General features: G+C 43.6%; 1 protein-coding gene across 3 annotated transcripts; it reads left to right on the plus strand.

Moving 5' to 3' along the window:
- The first annotated feature begins 565 nt into the window (after positions 1 to 565).
- On the plus strand, positions 566 to 14,662 carry MGST1 (microsomal glutathione S-transferase 1). Of its 3 annotated transcripts, none has more exons than XM_058190891.1 (4): positions 566 to 650; positions 8,152 to 8,301; positions 10,119 to 10,213; positions 11,769 to 14,662. In XM_058190891.1, exons 2-4 carry the CDS (start codon positions 8,176 to 8,178, stop codon positions 12,016 to 12,018), a joined length of 471 nt encoding a protein of 156 aa, XP_058046874.1. In that variant the 5' UTR covers positions 566 to 650; positions 8,152 to 8,175; the 3' UTR covers positions 12,019 to 14,662. The 3 variants fall into 3 exon arrangements, with proteins under 3 accessions (XP_058046874.1, XP_058046875.1, XP_058046873.1); XM_058190892.1 differs by having other exon boundaries at positions 571 to 654; XM_058190890.1 differs by lacking the exon at positions 566 to 650 and adding an exon at positions 942 to 1,064.
- Positions 14,663 to 15,675: the final 1,013 nt, after the last annotated feature.

Raw genomic sequence — 15,675 nt, forward strand, 5'->3', positions numbered from 1 at the left:
GAGCGAAAGGGCTTCAAAGAAAAACCAGACAGTCCAGTTGCCTCTTGAAAAAGCACCTTTGAGACAACCATGACCTGGATGACTGAGAATCCCCATAGACCTGTTAGGCTTACAGTGGCTCTCTCCACAACACCCCCCCCCTACACCTTAAACTAGCATAACTGAAAATAAACCGAGCCATGACCCCAAAGCTCCCTCCCCAACATTCAGAAGTTGTGAGTGCTTCATCACTGGGTGTTTTTAAGAAGAGACCGGACAGCCGCGTGTCTTAAATTGTATAGGGTCTGCTGCTGCTGCTTGCGCAGGGGGTTGGACTAGAAGACCTCCAAGGTCCCTTCCAACTCTGGAACTGTTAACTTCCAAGGTCCCTTCCCTCTTTCATTCCGATTAAGGAAGCAAGTTAAGCTGCAGCGCCTCGTGGTCGGGCGAGCGATGAAGACACAAAAGCCCAAGGGCAACGGGTGTTGCAAACAGCCTTGCAGCTGAGAAACCGCAAGCAACACTTTGCACTTTGCACCACAAAAACCGAGTGGGAGGAGCGGGCTTTTCTGCTTCCCGGGTTGTGCAAAAAGTGGGGTTGGGCGGGCAGGCGGGCGGGACGGGTCGGCAGAAGCAGAGAGGTGCCAGGAGCAGAAAGCAGCCCGGCTTGGGTCGGTAGGCAAGAACGGGGGTCTCTCTTTCGGGGCGGACTCGAGAGGGTGGGTGTCTGAAAGGCGCGCGCGCGCGCGTGGAAAACAGGCCCGCTTTTGCAAGGCGCGCGGAGAATAGAATAGAATTTTTATAGAATAGAATAGAATTTTATTGGCCAAGTGTGATTGGACACACAAGGAATTTATCTTGGTGCATATTGGTGCATATATGAAGCGGGGTTATTTTTGCAAAAGTTGCGCCCTGCTTGCTTTAGCGCGCTTGGTGCGAATTCCTACGTGGGAGGGTGGCGTTGGTGGGTGTGTGAGAGAGAGAGTTGAGTGAAAGCTGGACGTTGTTTCCCTTAAGAGATCAGCGCAAATCTCTCTCCCCACACCTCCCCTCTGGGACTGTGGGAAACCCGCTCACTTGCACAGGTAAAGACGCGCGCCGATCTGCTGGGCTTTTTGCAAATCCGGAAGAAGCTCTGATGTGGTGGGAAGAGGGGCGTCTGTAGGTCAGGGCTGAACTGGGCAGGCCTTGGTTGCGCTGCGAGCAGCTGTGACACAACTCTGACCCGCATGACTGAGAATCCCCACGGATTTAGCACGCAGACGTTTCTCTCCACCCCCACCCCCCCAAGTTGGTGGCAATCATGGGTCCTGGGGAGCAAACCTCACCCTCACCCTGATGATGTGATCTACAGGGAATAATTCTCGATTGCCGATCGCAACGGAGCCCCAACATTTCTGTTGCTAAGTCAGACATTTGCTAAGCGAGTTTTGCTCCCTTTCCTTTCCTCCTTTTCCCCACAATTGCCAAATGAATCTCTGCGGTTGATAAAAGTTACCAACCTGGTTGTTAAGTGAATCTGATTCCACCGTTGACTTTGCTTGTTGGAAGGTCGCAAAAAAGGGACATTGGGACACAGTAACTGTCATAAATATGAACCAGTTGCCAAGCATCTGGATTTTGATCACAAGGATCATGGGGATGCTGCAAAGATCAGAACTGAAAAAACGGCCATAGGTTACAGGTTTCAGTGCCACTGTACTTTTTTAACAGTCACTAAACAAACTGTTGTAAGTCAAGGACTATCTGTAGATGGTCCTCGACTTGAAAGGTCTGCTAGCAGGCAGCCAAGCTGGGGGGAGAACAGAGCACCAAGGACTCCAGGACTCTGCTTAGCTCCCTGAAACCCTGATTTGTTGCCTCGTTTCCATATGGGGACAAGAACCGGTGGGTTGTTTCCAGAAGGGCTATGCAGAAAACCCTGGGGGATTGCACCCTATTCATCTCACCAGAGGATTGCACAACTTGGCCATAGTTCAGAGTGCAATTCAGACTTAAATCTGATATGATTGCAAAATGCAAATGGCATTTGTATAGAGATTAAGCAATCAACTTACTTTTTATTAGCCAAAGGTTGATTTCACCTTAGTGCTGGTAAAAAGCAGGTTGAGTTCTCGTCCACCTGTCAAACTGGTTCAGCCTTAGCTGGTGCTTCACAATTGCTCTGTCCTTGAGTGTAGAAAGAGGGGGGGGGGGAGGAGATCAAGGCAGTGGGAGTTCATATTTGCACAAGATGTTAGTTCACTTTTGGCCCAAAGTGAGATCCACCCGCAAGATGCAACCGAGATACAGATTTTGCTACCTGTGCAAATTCAATTGCAGCATCAGCTGTAAAAGTAAAAAAAATAATTTTAAGTTGTGTTATCTACTTTGAAGAGGAGAAAATGATCACAGGCCTTCACATTACAGGAGGAAGCTGAAGAAATCACATAGTGGTTTTGTGCAAGATAATTTCTCAGCCAAAAAGGGGAGGAGTAGCTTTCTGTTTGGCTATTGGATTGGTTCTATGGGAAGTACACCCCAAAAGGCCAGTGCCAGGATCACTAAAGCAGTGCCAAAACTCTTAAAACGGCCCTTCCCCCTTTAAGAAATTCAAACCCCAAAGCAAAAATACCAGCTGAAAGAAAAACTCAGAGCAGCCAAAAGTCACTTCCCTCAGCCCCCTCCCCGTCAAACACAATGCTGATGTGGCCCTCAATGAAATTGAGGTTGACACCCCTGCCCTATATCATTCCAGACAAGTGGCTGTCTAGTTTCTTCTTAAAAACTTCCAGTGGTGAAGCACCCACAACTTCTGAAGGCAAGCCAGTCCACTGGTTAATTGTCTTCACTGTTAAGGAAGTTTCTCCTCAATTCCAGGTTGCTTCTCTCTTTGATTAGTTTCCATCCACTGTTTCTTGTCCTGCCTTCTGGTGCTTTGGAGAATAGGTTGTTCCATTCTTCTTTGTGGCAGCCACTCAAATACTGATATTGTGTCATCCCTAGTCCTTCTTTTCTCTAGACTGGCCAAACCCGAATCCTGCAACTGTTCTTTATATGTTTTAGCCTCCAGGCCTTTAATCGTCTTAATTGCTCTTCTTTGCACTTTTCCCGAAGTCTCAAACATCTTTTTTGTAACATGGTGACCAAAACTGGATGCAGTATTCCAGGTGTGGTCTTACCAAGGCTTTATAAAGTGGTACAGAAGTTAACTTTTTTTCAACGCTGTTTTAACTTTGAACAGTTGTGGTTGTAAGTCGAGGACTGACTGCGTTTAGTCTGTCTTCCCCGCTGCCTCCACAATGATATGCCAGAGGAGAGATAAAAAATAAGTTTTGCTCAGTTGCAGCGTTCTTTATAATGGTTCAACCTTCAGCAAACAGGAAAATACATATTTAGAATGGGTCACTCTGTAGGGTATGCAGTATTTCAGGGCGTTGTTCTCCTAGAGTTTGTCTGCCTGTAGATCAGAGATGGGTTTCAGCAGGTTCTGACCATTTCTGGAGAACCGATAGTGGAAATTTTGTGTAGTTCAAAGAACCAGTAAATATCACCTCTGACTGGCCCCACCCCCATCTATTCTCTGCCTCCCGAGTCCCAGCTGATTGGGAGGAAATGGGGACTTTGAAGTATCCTTCTCCTGGATTTGGGAGGGAATGGAGATTTTACAGTGTCCTTCCCTGCCAAGCCACACCCACAGAACCGGTAGTAAAAAATATTGAAACCCACCACTGCTGTAGATGCAAATAATAATAATAATAATAATAATAATAATAATAATAATAATAATAATAATAATAATAATAATAATAATAATAATTTAATTTGTATAGCGCCCTTCTCCTGAAGGACTCAGGGCGGTTTACAGCCAGGTAAAATAGCGTACATAAATATAATACAATAAAATCAAACTTAAAAAACTTATTCAAATTGGCTGATAATTAATATAAAATACATAGCAATATAAAACCCCATTAAAATCCAAATAAAACCCATGTTATGCCAGTCCCGCGTGGAAGAATAGATAAGTCTTCAGCTCGCGGCGGAAGGTCCGGAGGTCAGGAAGTTGACACAGTCCTGGGGGAAGCTCATTCCAGAGGGCAGGTTTTAATTGCTGTTAAAACTTAGCCTGCATAGGATACAAGTCTATGGATATAGTCCTTTGAGGCAAGAACTCTAGAATGCTCTAGAACTCTAGAATGCAATCTTGACTGTTACTCTAGAAGTGAATTTGCTTCCCTCTGTGAGCTCCAGAAATTGGATGGGGGAGGGGTGGGAGGTGCTTCCTCATTTGGGAAAAAAACGAAAGTGAAGGATGTTCTTTACTAACTAGAGTCAATACAAAAAGTTACCAATCACCTTGTAGGGAAGTTGGGAGGAGAAAGAAAGAGAGAAAGAGAAAGAGAGAAGGAAGGAAGGAAGGAAGGAAGGAAGGAAAAGAAAAAGAAAAGAAAGATTCTGTGGAATTGGCTTGTTATGTAATAGCATGCAAAGAGGTGGTACCTCTTTTTGATACAGCACAAATAATTGCTGCAAATGTTTTTGTTGTTGTTTGTTTGCATCTATATTTCAGGGCTGAGCAGTCTCTTCATTTAGTCATGCTGCTTAATCATGATCAGCATGTGCAAAATCTGCATTTTGTATGGTGTTGGGATTCAGGGGCTGGGTGAGAAACAGGTGTTTGGATTAGGGCTCAGTCATGCAAGCTGATGGGATGATTTAGGGGCAATCTTTCACTCTCCCTATAAGGACATCCTGACCATATTTTGAACTCTTGGGGAGAAAGGTGGGTTTATGTCAGACCCCAAACCAAGAATGATGTGTGGCAATTCTTCCAAGCTGAGTTATTTTTAAAATTTCGCATCTATAGACAAAATTTTGCCAGAATAAGCACTGAATAGGCCTTTGAACTCTGGTGCTGGAGAAGACTCCTGCGAGTCCCTTGGACTGCAAGGCGAACAAACAAGTCAGTCCTAGAGGAGATCAACCCTGACTGCTATTTAGAAGGCCAGATCCTGAAGATGAAACTGAAATACTTTGGCCACCTAATGAGAAAGATGGACTCACTGGAGAAGAGCCTAATGCTGGGAAAGATTGAGGGCAAAAGAAGAAGGGGACGACAGAGAATGAGGTGGCTGGGTGGAGTCACTGAAGCAGTAGGCATTAGTTTAAATGGACTCCAGAGGATGGTAGAGGACAGGAAGGCCTGGAGGAACGTTGTCCATGGGGTCGTGATGGGTCGGACACGACTTCGCAACTAAGAACAACAAATCAGAATAACAGAATTGGAAGGGGCCTTGGAGGTCTTCTAGCCCAACCTACTCTTCAAGCAGGAGATCCTATACCATTTCAGACAAGTGGCTGTCCTGTCTCTTCTTAAAAACCTCCAGTGATGGAGCACCACAGCTTCTGAAGGCAAGCCCTTCCTCTGGTTAATTGTTCTCACTGTTAGGAAGTTTCGTCTTAGTTCCAGGTTGCTTCTCTCCTTGATTTAGTTTCCATCCATTCTGCTGCTTTGGAGAATTGGTTGACCCCCCACTTCTTTGTGGTAGCCCCTCAAATATTTGAATGCTGTTATCATGTCACTCCTAGTCCTTCTTTTCATTAATCTAGACATACCCAATTCTTGCAACTGTTCTTCATATGTTCTAGCCTTCAGCCTTGTAATCATCTTTGTTGCTCACTGTTCAATTTGCATCTACATTAACTCCCTTTTTACAAGTAGACTCTTGTGTACTATGAGGGAGGGGCTGTCTTCACCTGGGCTGAGCTGCCTCTTACTCCTTTGGAATGCACCCCCTCCTCGGAGTCCACTTGCTTAACCACATTCCATCACAAATGTTCTTGGGTTTGAAATGGTTTTTCTTGCTGCATAGTGTGTGGTTCACCTGTCATGCTAAATCATTATGTTTAAGCTGGGTTTGGCTTAAGTGAGATGAGGATCAAAAAGTGATTGTGCCAAGACAAAGCTAAATTAGATGTCATTTAATGTTAAATAAGCAAAACATATGGGACGCGGTGGCTTAGTGGGTAAGATGCTGAGCTTGTCGATTGAAACGTCGGCAGTTCAGCGGTTCGAATCCCTAGTGCTGCCGCGTAACGGGGTGAGCTCCCGTTACTTGTCCCAGCTTCTGTCAACCTAGCAGTTCGAAAGCACGTAAAAAATGCAAGTAAGAAAATAGGGACCACCTTTGGTGGGAAGGTAACAGCGTTCCATGCGCCTTTGGCGTTGAGTCATGCCGGCCACATGACCATGGAGATGTCTTCAGACAGCGCTGGCTCTTTGGCTTTGAAACAGAGAGGAGCACCGCCCCCTAGAGTCGGGAATGACTAGCACGTATGTGCGAGGGGAACCTTTACCTTTTTAAGCAAAACACATAGGCTTTTTGTATGAATGTTCAATGATCAATGATTTCCTGTTCTTTTTCCGTACACATAAAAAAAAAAAACCCGCTTGTAGGTACGTTTTCCGGTTCTGGCTAGTAATCCAAGATAAGTTCCCTTATGTCTACCATGTGGCAGAAGTAGCAATGCCGATAATCCTAGTCTTTGGATTTTTTATGGCTATTTACAGCGTCCTGCAGTCATGCAACCAGAATTTAGGATGTTTTTGCCAGAAACTGGGGTTTACTTCCTTTTTCCTGCAAAATCACCCTAGAGTGAACAATGTTTAACCACCATGTTTGTTTAATGATCATAAAAGATAAAATCAGGCCCGGTTATATGATATACCAGGGACCTTGAAGGTCTTCTAGTCCAGGGGTCCTCAAACTTTTGAGACAGGGGGCCAGTTCAAGGTCCCTCAGACTGTTGGGGGCCCGGACCGGCTGGGCGGGTGTGGCTAGGTGGTCATGTGACAGGGTGGGCGTGGTCAATTTAACAGTCCATTAAACAATACACACGAATTGCACTTTAACTTGTTACGCTCCTGGGAGTGGAAAGTAGATTAGTGAAGGGATATGGCTGGCTTGGGGTATCTGTGAGAGAATTGTTTGTGTGTGTGTACGCGCGCTCATCTTTTTCTCTCCCTCTCTCTTTCTCTCTCTCTGGAGGCTGGGGAGTACTGTTCTGCTGCCCAAAAACAGATCAGTTTTGGGCCTCCAGAAGGTGGGTGGGGGCCAGTAAGTAGGTGTGGCGATGTGGGCGGCGCAGCATCGTGGTCCTGTACAGGGTGAATTAATGCCTTCAACGGGCCGTAATTTGAAGACTTCCAACCGGCTGCTCAAGCAGGAAACCCTCAACAGGAAGTCCTCGACTTACAACAGTTCTTTTAGGGACTGTTCAAAGTTACAACAGCATGGGAAAAAGTGACTTATGACCATTTTGTCACCCAACCATTGCAGCGTCCCCACGGTCATATCAAAATTCAGATGTTTGGCCACTGGCTCATATTTATGTGGTTGCCGTGTCCCAGGGTTTTGTGATCCCTTTTGTGACCTTCTGACAAGCAAAGTCAATTAACAAACATGTTGCGAACTTAGCAACTGCAGTGATTCACTTAACAGCAGTGCCGAAAAAGATCTTGGACTGGGGCAAAATCCACTTCACAAATGTCCCACTTAGGAAGAGAAATTTTGGGCTAAATTATGGTTGTAAGTCGAGGACAAGGTGCATCATTTCAGACAAATGGTTGTCCGATCTCTTATTAAAAACTTCCAGAATAATGCAGTTTATATCTGTAGTTTTAGGCTCACATTGGGTGCAACTACGGACATAAACTGTGTTAGTTTATGACAGTTAAGAGCCAAGGTGGTGCAGTGGTTAGAGTGCAGCATTGCAGACTACTTCAGCTGACTGCTAGCTGCAGTTCGGCAGTTCAAATCTCACCGGCTCAAGGTTGACTCAGCCTTCCATCCTTCTGAGGTGGGTAAAATGAGGACTTAAATTGTTGGGGGCAATATGTTAACTTTGTGAACCGCTTAGAGAGTACTGTAAAACAGAGGTCTCCAACCTTGGTCACTTGTAAGACTTATGGACTTCAACTCCCAGAATTCCTCAGCCAGCAAAGCTGACTGAGGAACTCTGGGAGTTGAAGTCCACAAGTCTTAAAGTGACCAAGGTTGGAGACCCCTGCTGTAAAAGCACTATGAAGCGATATATAAGTCTAAGTGCTATTGTTATTGCTAGTCTGAAGGACAACCTGAATCACATCTTGAATGTTGTACTTTATGCTTTTCTTCCTTCGTGTTTCAGGTCTTTGGCGGAAACTGTGCCAAGATGCGAAGCTTCCATGAATTACTAGATCATGATGTCACTATGGCATTTATGAGATATGGAACCATTCTTATAGTGAAAATGATGCTCATGAGCGCTGTCACGGCTTTCTTCCGAATGAAGAAAAAGGTGAGAGATGAAGGTTGGAGCTATGAAAAAAACAATGTATGGATTGAGATTTGGGAGCACAACACCTTGCACGATAAGCCAGGATGGATGGAAGTTGTGCTTTCAAAACTATCTGAAACGCTCCAGGTTAATCTATACAGGCTAAACCATCAGTTCTTTGGGTTTGTAATTTATTATGGAGTAACATTATGTGCAAACCAGGCCTCTGGTTTGTTTTTTTTAAATAAATCATCATTTAAAATAGCATTGATGTACCGCCACAGTTGAATCATGACTCTCAGAGAGTGTAATATAAATGTAATAATATTAAAATAACTAAAGTTAAGATAAATCAAGCATCCATGGTAGATTCATTTCTATTGGCATCCTCGTTAGTTTATGTTAATTACGGCAATAATAACCAAAGATTTGAAAAAGATGCAATAGGGATGAGTAGAATTTCAGTTCATCAGTTAAAAACTATAGCATTGCTAAGGATAGTGCATATGTTTACAATATTCATGGTTTTGCTAGATCTTTAAGAAAGACCAAATACAGATGATGCTTGACTTAACAATGGTCTTGGAAAAAGTGTTTTGCAACCTATAAAGCTTTTCAGGCCATCATAAAGTGTTGCAGCCCACCATTGCCCAGTGCAGTCAGGTACCATATTTTTCAGAGTATAAGTCGCACCTTTCCCCCCCACCTAAAAGGGGGTGAAAATTTGGGTGCGTCTTATACACCAAATGTAGCCCCACCCACCCACTGGCCCCCACCCTTTGGCCTCTGCCTCCCAGCAATTTACCTCCTTGCAGCAAGTAGAAGCAGCCCATTTCAGCTTCAACACAACCTAATTAGCACAAGTTGATTGTCTGTTGGATTGGCCTCCCAACTCTCAGCTGTTTCAGGCTGTAGGGATTGCCATTGCCTATTGCTGGCGGGCCTCTGCTGCTTGCTGCAAGGAGGTAAATTGCTGGGAGCAGATTTTTTTTTCTTGTGCTAATCAAGCTATGCTGAAAACGAAAATGAAAGTAAAGCAGGCTGTTTGCTGCAAGGAGGCAAAATTGCTGGGAGGCAGAGGCAGATTTCTTTTTCTTATTTTCCTCACCAAAAAAGATGGGTGCGTCTTATAGCCCGGAGCATCTTACACTTTGAAAAATACGGTAACTACATTTTGGTCAGTTGGCAACCGGCTCACATTTACAACTGGTTGCCCAATGCCTCACAACTCTGTGATCACCTTTTGCACCTGCTGGTTTCCCCAGAAAGTAAATGGGGAAGCCAGCAGGAGAGGTTGCAAGTGAAGGGGAACTGAACTGAAATCTCTGCACAAAGAGAAATTCTTCAGCAGGCTCTCTGCAGCCCTACAAAGGTGTAGGAAGTGGAACGGAAATCCTTTGGTGGGCTGCAGGGATGTATGAGACCAAAGGGGCCACTTTCACCTTGATGCGGAGCTGAAATCTGTGGGCAGGCAGCTTTTCCCCCATTTTCTTAACAAGGGAGACAGCTTAACAACTGTAACCGGAAGTGCCAGAGTTGTGGTCATTGAGCAAAGCAGTTATGTTGGTGTCTTAATGACTGCTTCATTCAGTGACCGAGATTCTGGTCTTAATCGAGGACTATCTGTAGTCAGCAGTACTAACTCCACTCAGAATTATCTGATAGACTATGTGAATAGCAATAACGATAATAACAATAATAATAATAATAGGTGTAGTGGTAAGCCAGAGTGGCATATCACTTCCTTCAATACTGCAATACTGATTCTAACCGCTGTGCCACCACAGCTGACTCTGGCATGGTGCCTTGTAATGCATTCTCATCTTTCTATCCAATAGGCATTTGTTAATCCTGAAGATACAGCGTCGTTTGGAAAAGGAGAGAACGCGAAAAAGTATCTAAGGACTGATCCTGATGTGGAACGTGTACGCAGGTAATTCAGGAGTTTCTTATCAAGCACACACATCAAGAAAAAAAGAATGGTAGAGTGGAAAAGCCTGTCACCAATGTGCCCATACTTTATTTTCAATCACTGGCTTAGAAAAAAATATTGAAAGCGCCGTCCCTCGGTCCATTAATAGCCCTCTTGTTTCTTCGATGAGCCTCTGTAGGAGTGAGCAAAATGTTCTGTGACTATTTGCTTGCACACCCCTGCCTCTCCTCTCTCCTGGCCGTGTTTATGATGGCCTGTGCTATTGCAGCGTCTCAAGTTTGCATATTTAATTCCCACAGTCAATATGCCATCTAATTCACAGCAGAAATGGGCAGTAGCATGAATTGGCCATGCTGTTCTTCCGGTACTGATTTCTTGAATACAATTTGCTGCTTCCCCTTTTTTGTAACAAACAAACAAATGAATTGGAGGGAAAGAGAAATTATCCCAAGGCTGACCCTGGGATTGTCTTGTTTCGGTCAAATAGAAAAAAATGAAGCTCAATTTTTTCTTTGGATATATTTATGATCGCATGAATACATGAGGTTAAGATGACCCTTAATCTAGAAAGAAAAGTCACCATTTTTCTTTTAAAGATTAGTGTGAGTTCAAGAACAGCTGTTAATGTGACCAATAGGGAGGGAAATCCTATGATTGAGACTATGTCAGGAATAATTTTGCAGCAAATCTGGGCTGCAAAAACCAATGCCACCACTAGATGGTAGCAACAGCTCTTTGTGATCCCCTAATGGTCATTTGTTAGGGACCAGGTGGCTCAGGGGCTAGGACGTTGAGCTTGTCGATCGAAAGGTCGGCAGCTCAGCGGTTCGAATCCCTAGTGCTGCCATGTAATGGGGTGAGCTCCAGTTACTTGTTCCAGCTTCTGCCAATCTAGCAGTTCGAAAGCACATAAAAAATGCAAGTAAGAAAATAGGGACCACCTTTGGTGGGAAGGTAACAGCGTTCCGTGCGCCTTTGGCGTTGAGTCATGCCGGCCACATGACCACGGAGACATCTTTGGACAGCGCTGGCTCTTCGGCTTCGAAACGGAGATGAGCACCGCCCCCTAGAGTCAGGAACGACTAGCACATATGTGCGAGGGGAACCTTTACCTTTAATGGTCATTTGGAATGTTATGATTCAGTGACTCTTTCTGCCCCTTTGCTAGTAAGCAAAGTTCTCTCCACAATTTTCCCAAGAGTTTGCAGAATGGATATGTAGAGTTGTGAACCACATTATCTTGACCACTTTATCTTCTTCAAGATGTCTCCAGATTAAATGCTGACACTTTCAGGTGTTTCCAACGGGGCAGGCCTTGCAATCACAAATTGAGTTGGTGAGATTGCCAATGTTGAGCGGGAGCATCTCAGTTGAAGCACGATGTAGACTTGGGCTCCAGCACAAGTCTGAAAGCTCAGAAGACTAAATCTCTGGTCCCGGTCACCGGCCCAAATCCCAGGATACATATATTGGCCTTCATTCATAAGGACATTTTGTTGGTAGCAAATATGAAAAAGCTTCTAACGCTGTGAATCTCTTTTGCTTCTTTCCCTAGAATCCACCTCAACGACCTGGAGAACATTATTCCATTTCTTTTTGCTGGGTTCTTCTACTCTTTAAGTGGCGTGTCCCTCGCCACTGCTTTGCTGCACTACCGAATTTTTCTTGGTTCTAGGATCTTCCACACCGTTGCTTACCTGTTACCTCTCCCCCAGCCCAGTAGAGGTTTGGCTTGGATGGCTGGTTACTTAGTCACCTTTTCAATGATATACAAGATTGTAATGATTGCTTTCACCATGTCTTAGAAAAAAGCTAACACTATTTTTAGCCTGTTGTACCATATCCAACCAATAGAAGAGAATATATTTAGCTCTGGGTCGAACAATGGAGTCCTCGGTGCTTTATGAACTTGTTTGCTTGTTTGCACCAAACTAGGTAACACTATCAGTGCTAATGAGTGTGGAGTTTGCTCCCTGTGCTGCTTCTGGTGGGAGTGTGGTTTTCTCCTTGGTGGTTTCTTGATTTGAGGAACTATGAAAGACATATAAACATGACAAATAAACAAATCTGCCTGAATCAAGGAATTACCAGAGAGAAAAACCACGGCCCCACCAAAACTGACAGGACAAGCTATTGTATATGAATGGAGAAAACCCCACGCTCACTAGCATTGATAATGTTACTTAATTGGGTAATGAAACATCTGCAAGCAACCAAGCTCAAGAACCAAGGACTCCACCATTAATTCTTCCTCAAGAAACTCCTTCATATCTGCCTCCCAACTTTCCAGTTTATACTTGTGCCTCCTGGGACGTTGGATCTCTCAGCTGCCTTGTAGGCCTGACACTTACGGAACTCTTTTTGCCATTATATGCTAAAACCTGGTATGAACCTCTCTTCCAAGGAAATACGTCCCTGATACTTCCTCTTAATGGAGCGTCACTCAATGATAGCACAAATACTTTGTGTCCTAGGCACAACCTCTGTTAGCATAAAAAGTCACCTATAAGACAATGGTTATATTCTTTGTCTCCCGTTCCTTCCTCTCACTCTCAATATGTGAGAAATTCAGTGTGAGTGATTAAATCTGAGGCCATTATATACACAAAACATTGGCCCTGCCACTGAAAGGTGATTTCTTTCCACGGTGTCGCCTTTTTTCAAAATCACTGAAGCTGGTTGTCTCTTTATCCTCTGTTGTTGTCTAATGGCTCATGTTTTCTATTTTTCAAATAAGATTGGAAGCCATGACATACATGGGGGGCAGCTTTCTTTGAAAGTATCAAATGTGGAAGACTGACAATAAAACAGTGTTCTCTAACTTAGGCCCATCCTGATAAGTCGGGATCATTATCAGTGGTTCTGGCTTGGTAGTAACAAAAGTTGTAGACCACGTTTAGAGAGCTGCAAGCTGGAGGAGACTATTACAAAGAATAGCCACCCTCTTTGCCCTTCCAGTTACATCAATTTGATGGCTGTTGACAAAAAAACAACAACCAAGGGCGAGTTGGATTTCTGGTTTGATCGCCAAGTCTTTCTTGGATTTGCTTGCAAAACTTCCTTGTTTCTTTCAGTGTTATGAGAGAAGGGAAGATGTTCTCCACTTTGTAAGACCCTGGCCTACAATAAGTGATGGTAAAATCCCTTTTTCTGAGGTATTAATTTTTCTAGGATATTACCGTATTTTTCAGACTATTAGACGCACCTAAATTTAGAATAGGAAAGTAAAAAAAAAAAGTTTTTGGCCTTGGCGCACCTCATTTTCGGCCCCTTTCCAGCCTTTTTTTTTTAGCTCGTTTTTAGGGCTTTTTTTCTCCTATTTTTTTGGGGGGGAAAAAACAGACCGAAAAAAGCCTTGAAAAGGGGCCAAAAAAGCCTCAAAAAGGGGCTGAAAAAAGCCTCGAAAACAGGCTGAAAACAGTCTCAAATCTGGGCCAAAAGCCCCCAAAACAGGCCAAAAAACACCTCAAAAACGGGCTGAAAAAAGCTCCGAAAACAGGCTGAAAAAGGCTGGAAAATGGGGCGGGCAGAGCCTCCAAAATGGTGGGTGGGCGGGGCTTCAGCAGTATTCAGTCTATATGACGCACAAACATATTCACCCCCTTTTGGGAGACAAAAAAGTGCGTCTTATAGTCCAAAAAATATGGTCATTCTTTAATTTGTCATTTTTGAGGCACTGCATTATCTCTGCAATAAATGCAGAACATATGAGAAGCAAATAATGGCTTTACTCTATGGTCCATCTTGAGCGGTTGAGATACAGTCTTCCAGATGGCCTTAGAATAAAACTCCTTTTACCCCTGGCGATTAGCTGTGCTAACTGATGAACATTGGAAGTTCAACAGTATCTGAAAAGCCAGACATTTGGGTAGGTCCTAGGATGGTAGATCTGGGAAGTTAACAGTGCATTTGAAGCTCACAAAGGATGTCTTAGTTCCAGCTCTTTAGCCCTGTTAACTTCTCATCTTCATCCTGGAGTTGAGTTCTTGGTTTGGTTCCTGGATAGTAAATTTGAATCTATGGTTCTGAATAAATAGTTCCACAACATCTGAAGAGCCGTGGGATTTCCCACTCCTGTTTTATGTTTTGGGTGCACAGGGCCAGAAGTTATAAACCAATTCACAGAATTTGCACACAGACGATGGGCTTCGAATGTTTCACCACTTTTTGACGTTCCTCGTGTTCTTATCAGCATTCCAAATACTTTGGTTAAATTGAAGCTGGTGTGCGTTCCCGTTTCTGTTTGTTAAGATTTGAACCTTGTGAGCATCTTCCTTTATCCCTCCTTTTCTCCTTCACATGTTGTCTTCCCTCACGCAAAGCTTTAACGACTTTTAATGTGCACTCTCTCTTTTGAGAGCATATGTGAATAATAATTTTCTACATATGCTATTTTGGGATGTATCTTTTTGAAGCATAAATAATAAAGGCAACAGCAGGAAAAAAAAGTGTGTTGGAATTTTTGTGGCTGTTTCTTTTTTTCCTCCTCCTTGACTACAGTCAGCAAATAAGATGTCACAAAGAATCAGGGACGCAGAGCATCAAGTTCTTTGAAGAATATTTACCTTCATAATAAGATACTGCAAGCAATGCCAGTCCTTGTTGTAAAAAGAGACTTTGATACAAATAGGTGTTTTAACCTAGTGCTGGAGTAAATGCAGTAAAACTGGGAATGAAATTTCTCTTGGTCTAATGTAACCTATACAAAGGAGAATATTTTAAGTGGCCCTCACTGTATCCTAGCAGCTTTCTTGTAGTTTTTATTTCTTATAAAACAGAAAGGGCGACTGGACCCTTCAAATCTAAATCCTAAAAGAATAATACATGACCAGAAGTTTATATGTGGGGGCTCCCACCCTCTGGAACAAGCTTCCCCCAGGACTTCGCCAACTTCCCGACCTCCGAACCTTTCGCCGCGAGCTTAAGACACATCTATTTATTTGCGCAGGACTGGACTAGATTTTAAATTCAAATTGGTTTTAATGGGGAATTTATTATTTTTATTATTTTAATTATTTGGCCAATTATAATAAGTTTTTTTAATGGATGTTTTATTTGTATTTATATGTATGTTTTTATCTGGTTGTGAACCGCCCTGAGTCCCTAGGGAGATAGGGCGATATAAAAATATGAAAAATAAATAAATAAATAAATAAATATGTGTACTAGGAATGGGTATCAAATACTTTGGCTACCTAATGAGAAGGAAGGACTCGCTGGAGAAGAGCCGAATGCTGGGAAAGATTGAGGGCAGAAGAAGAAGGGTACGACAGAGAACCAGGTGGCTGGATGGTGTCACTGAAGCAGTAGGCGTGAGCTTAAATGGACTTCAGGGAATGGTAGAGAATAGTAAGGCCTGGAGGAACGTTGTCCATGGGGTTGTGATGGGTTGGACGCGACTTCGCAACTAACAACAACAAAGGAATGGGTAACCAAATTTAGCTGTTCTGACACCATGAAAC

The sequence above is a fragment of the Ahaetulla prasina genome, chromosome 7 (genome assembly GCF_028640845.1).
Source record: "Ahaetulla prasina isolate Xishuangbanna chromosome 7, ASM2864084v1, whole genome shotgun sequence".
NCBI classification, from domain to species: domain Eukaryota; kingdom Metazoa; phylum Chordata; class Lepidosauria; order Squamata; family Colubridae; genus Ahaetulla; species Ahaetulla prasina.

Coding starts and splice junctions, on each gene's coding strand:
- MGST1 (XM_058190891.1), top strand. CDS start 8,176: ATGCGAAGCTTCCATGAATTACTAGATCATGATGTCACTATGGCATTT. Junction 8,302..10,118: donor TCTTCCGAATGAAGAAAAAG/GTGAGAGATGAA, acceptor TCTATCCAATAG/GCATTTGTTAATCCTGAAGA. Junction 10,214..11,768: donor GATGTGGAACGTGTACGCAG/GTAATTCAGGAG, acceptor TTCTTTCCCTAG/AATCCACCTCAACGACCTGG.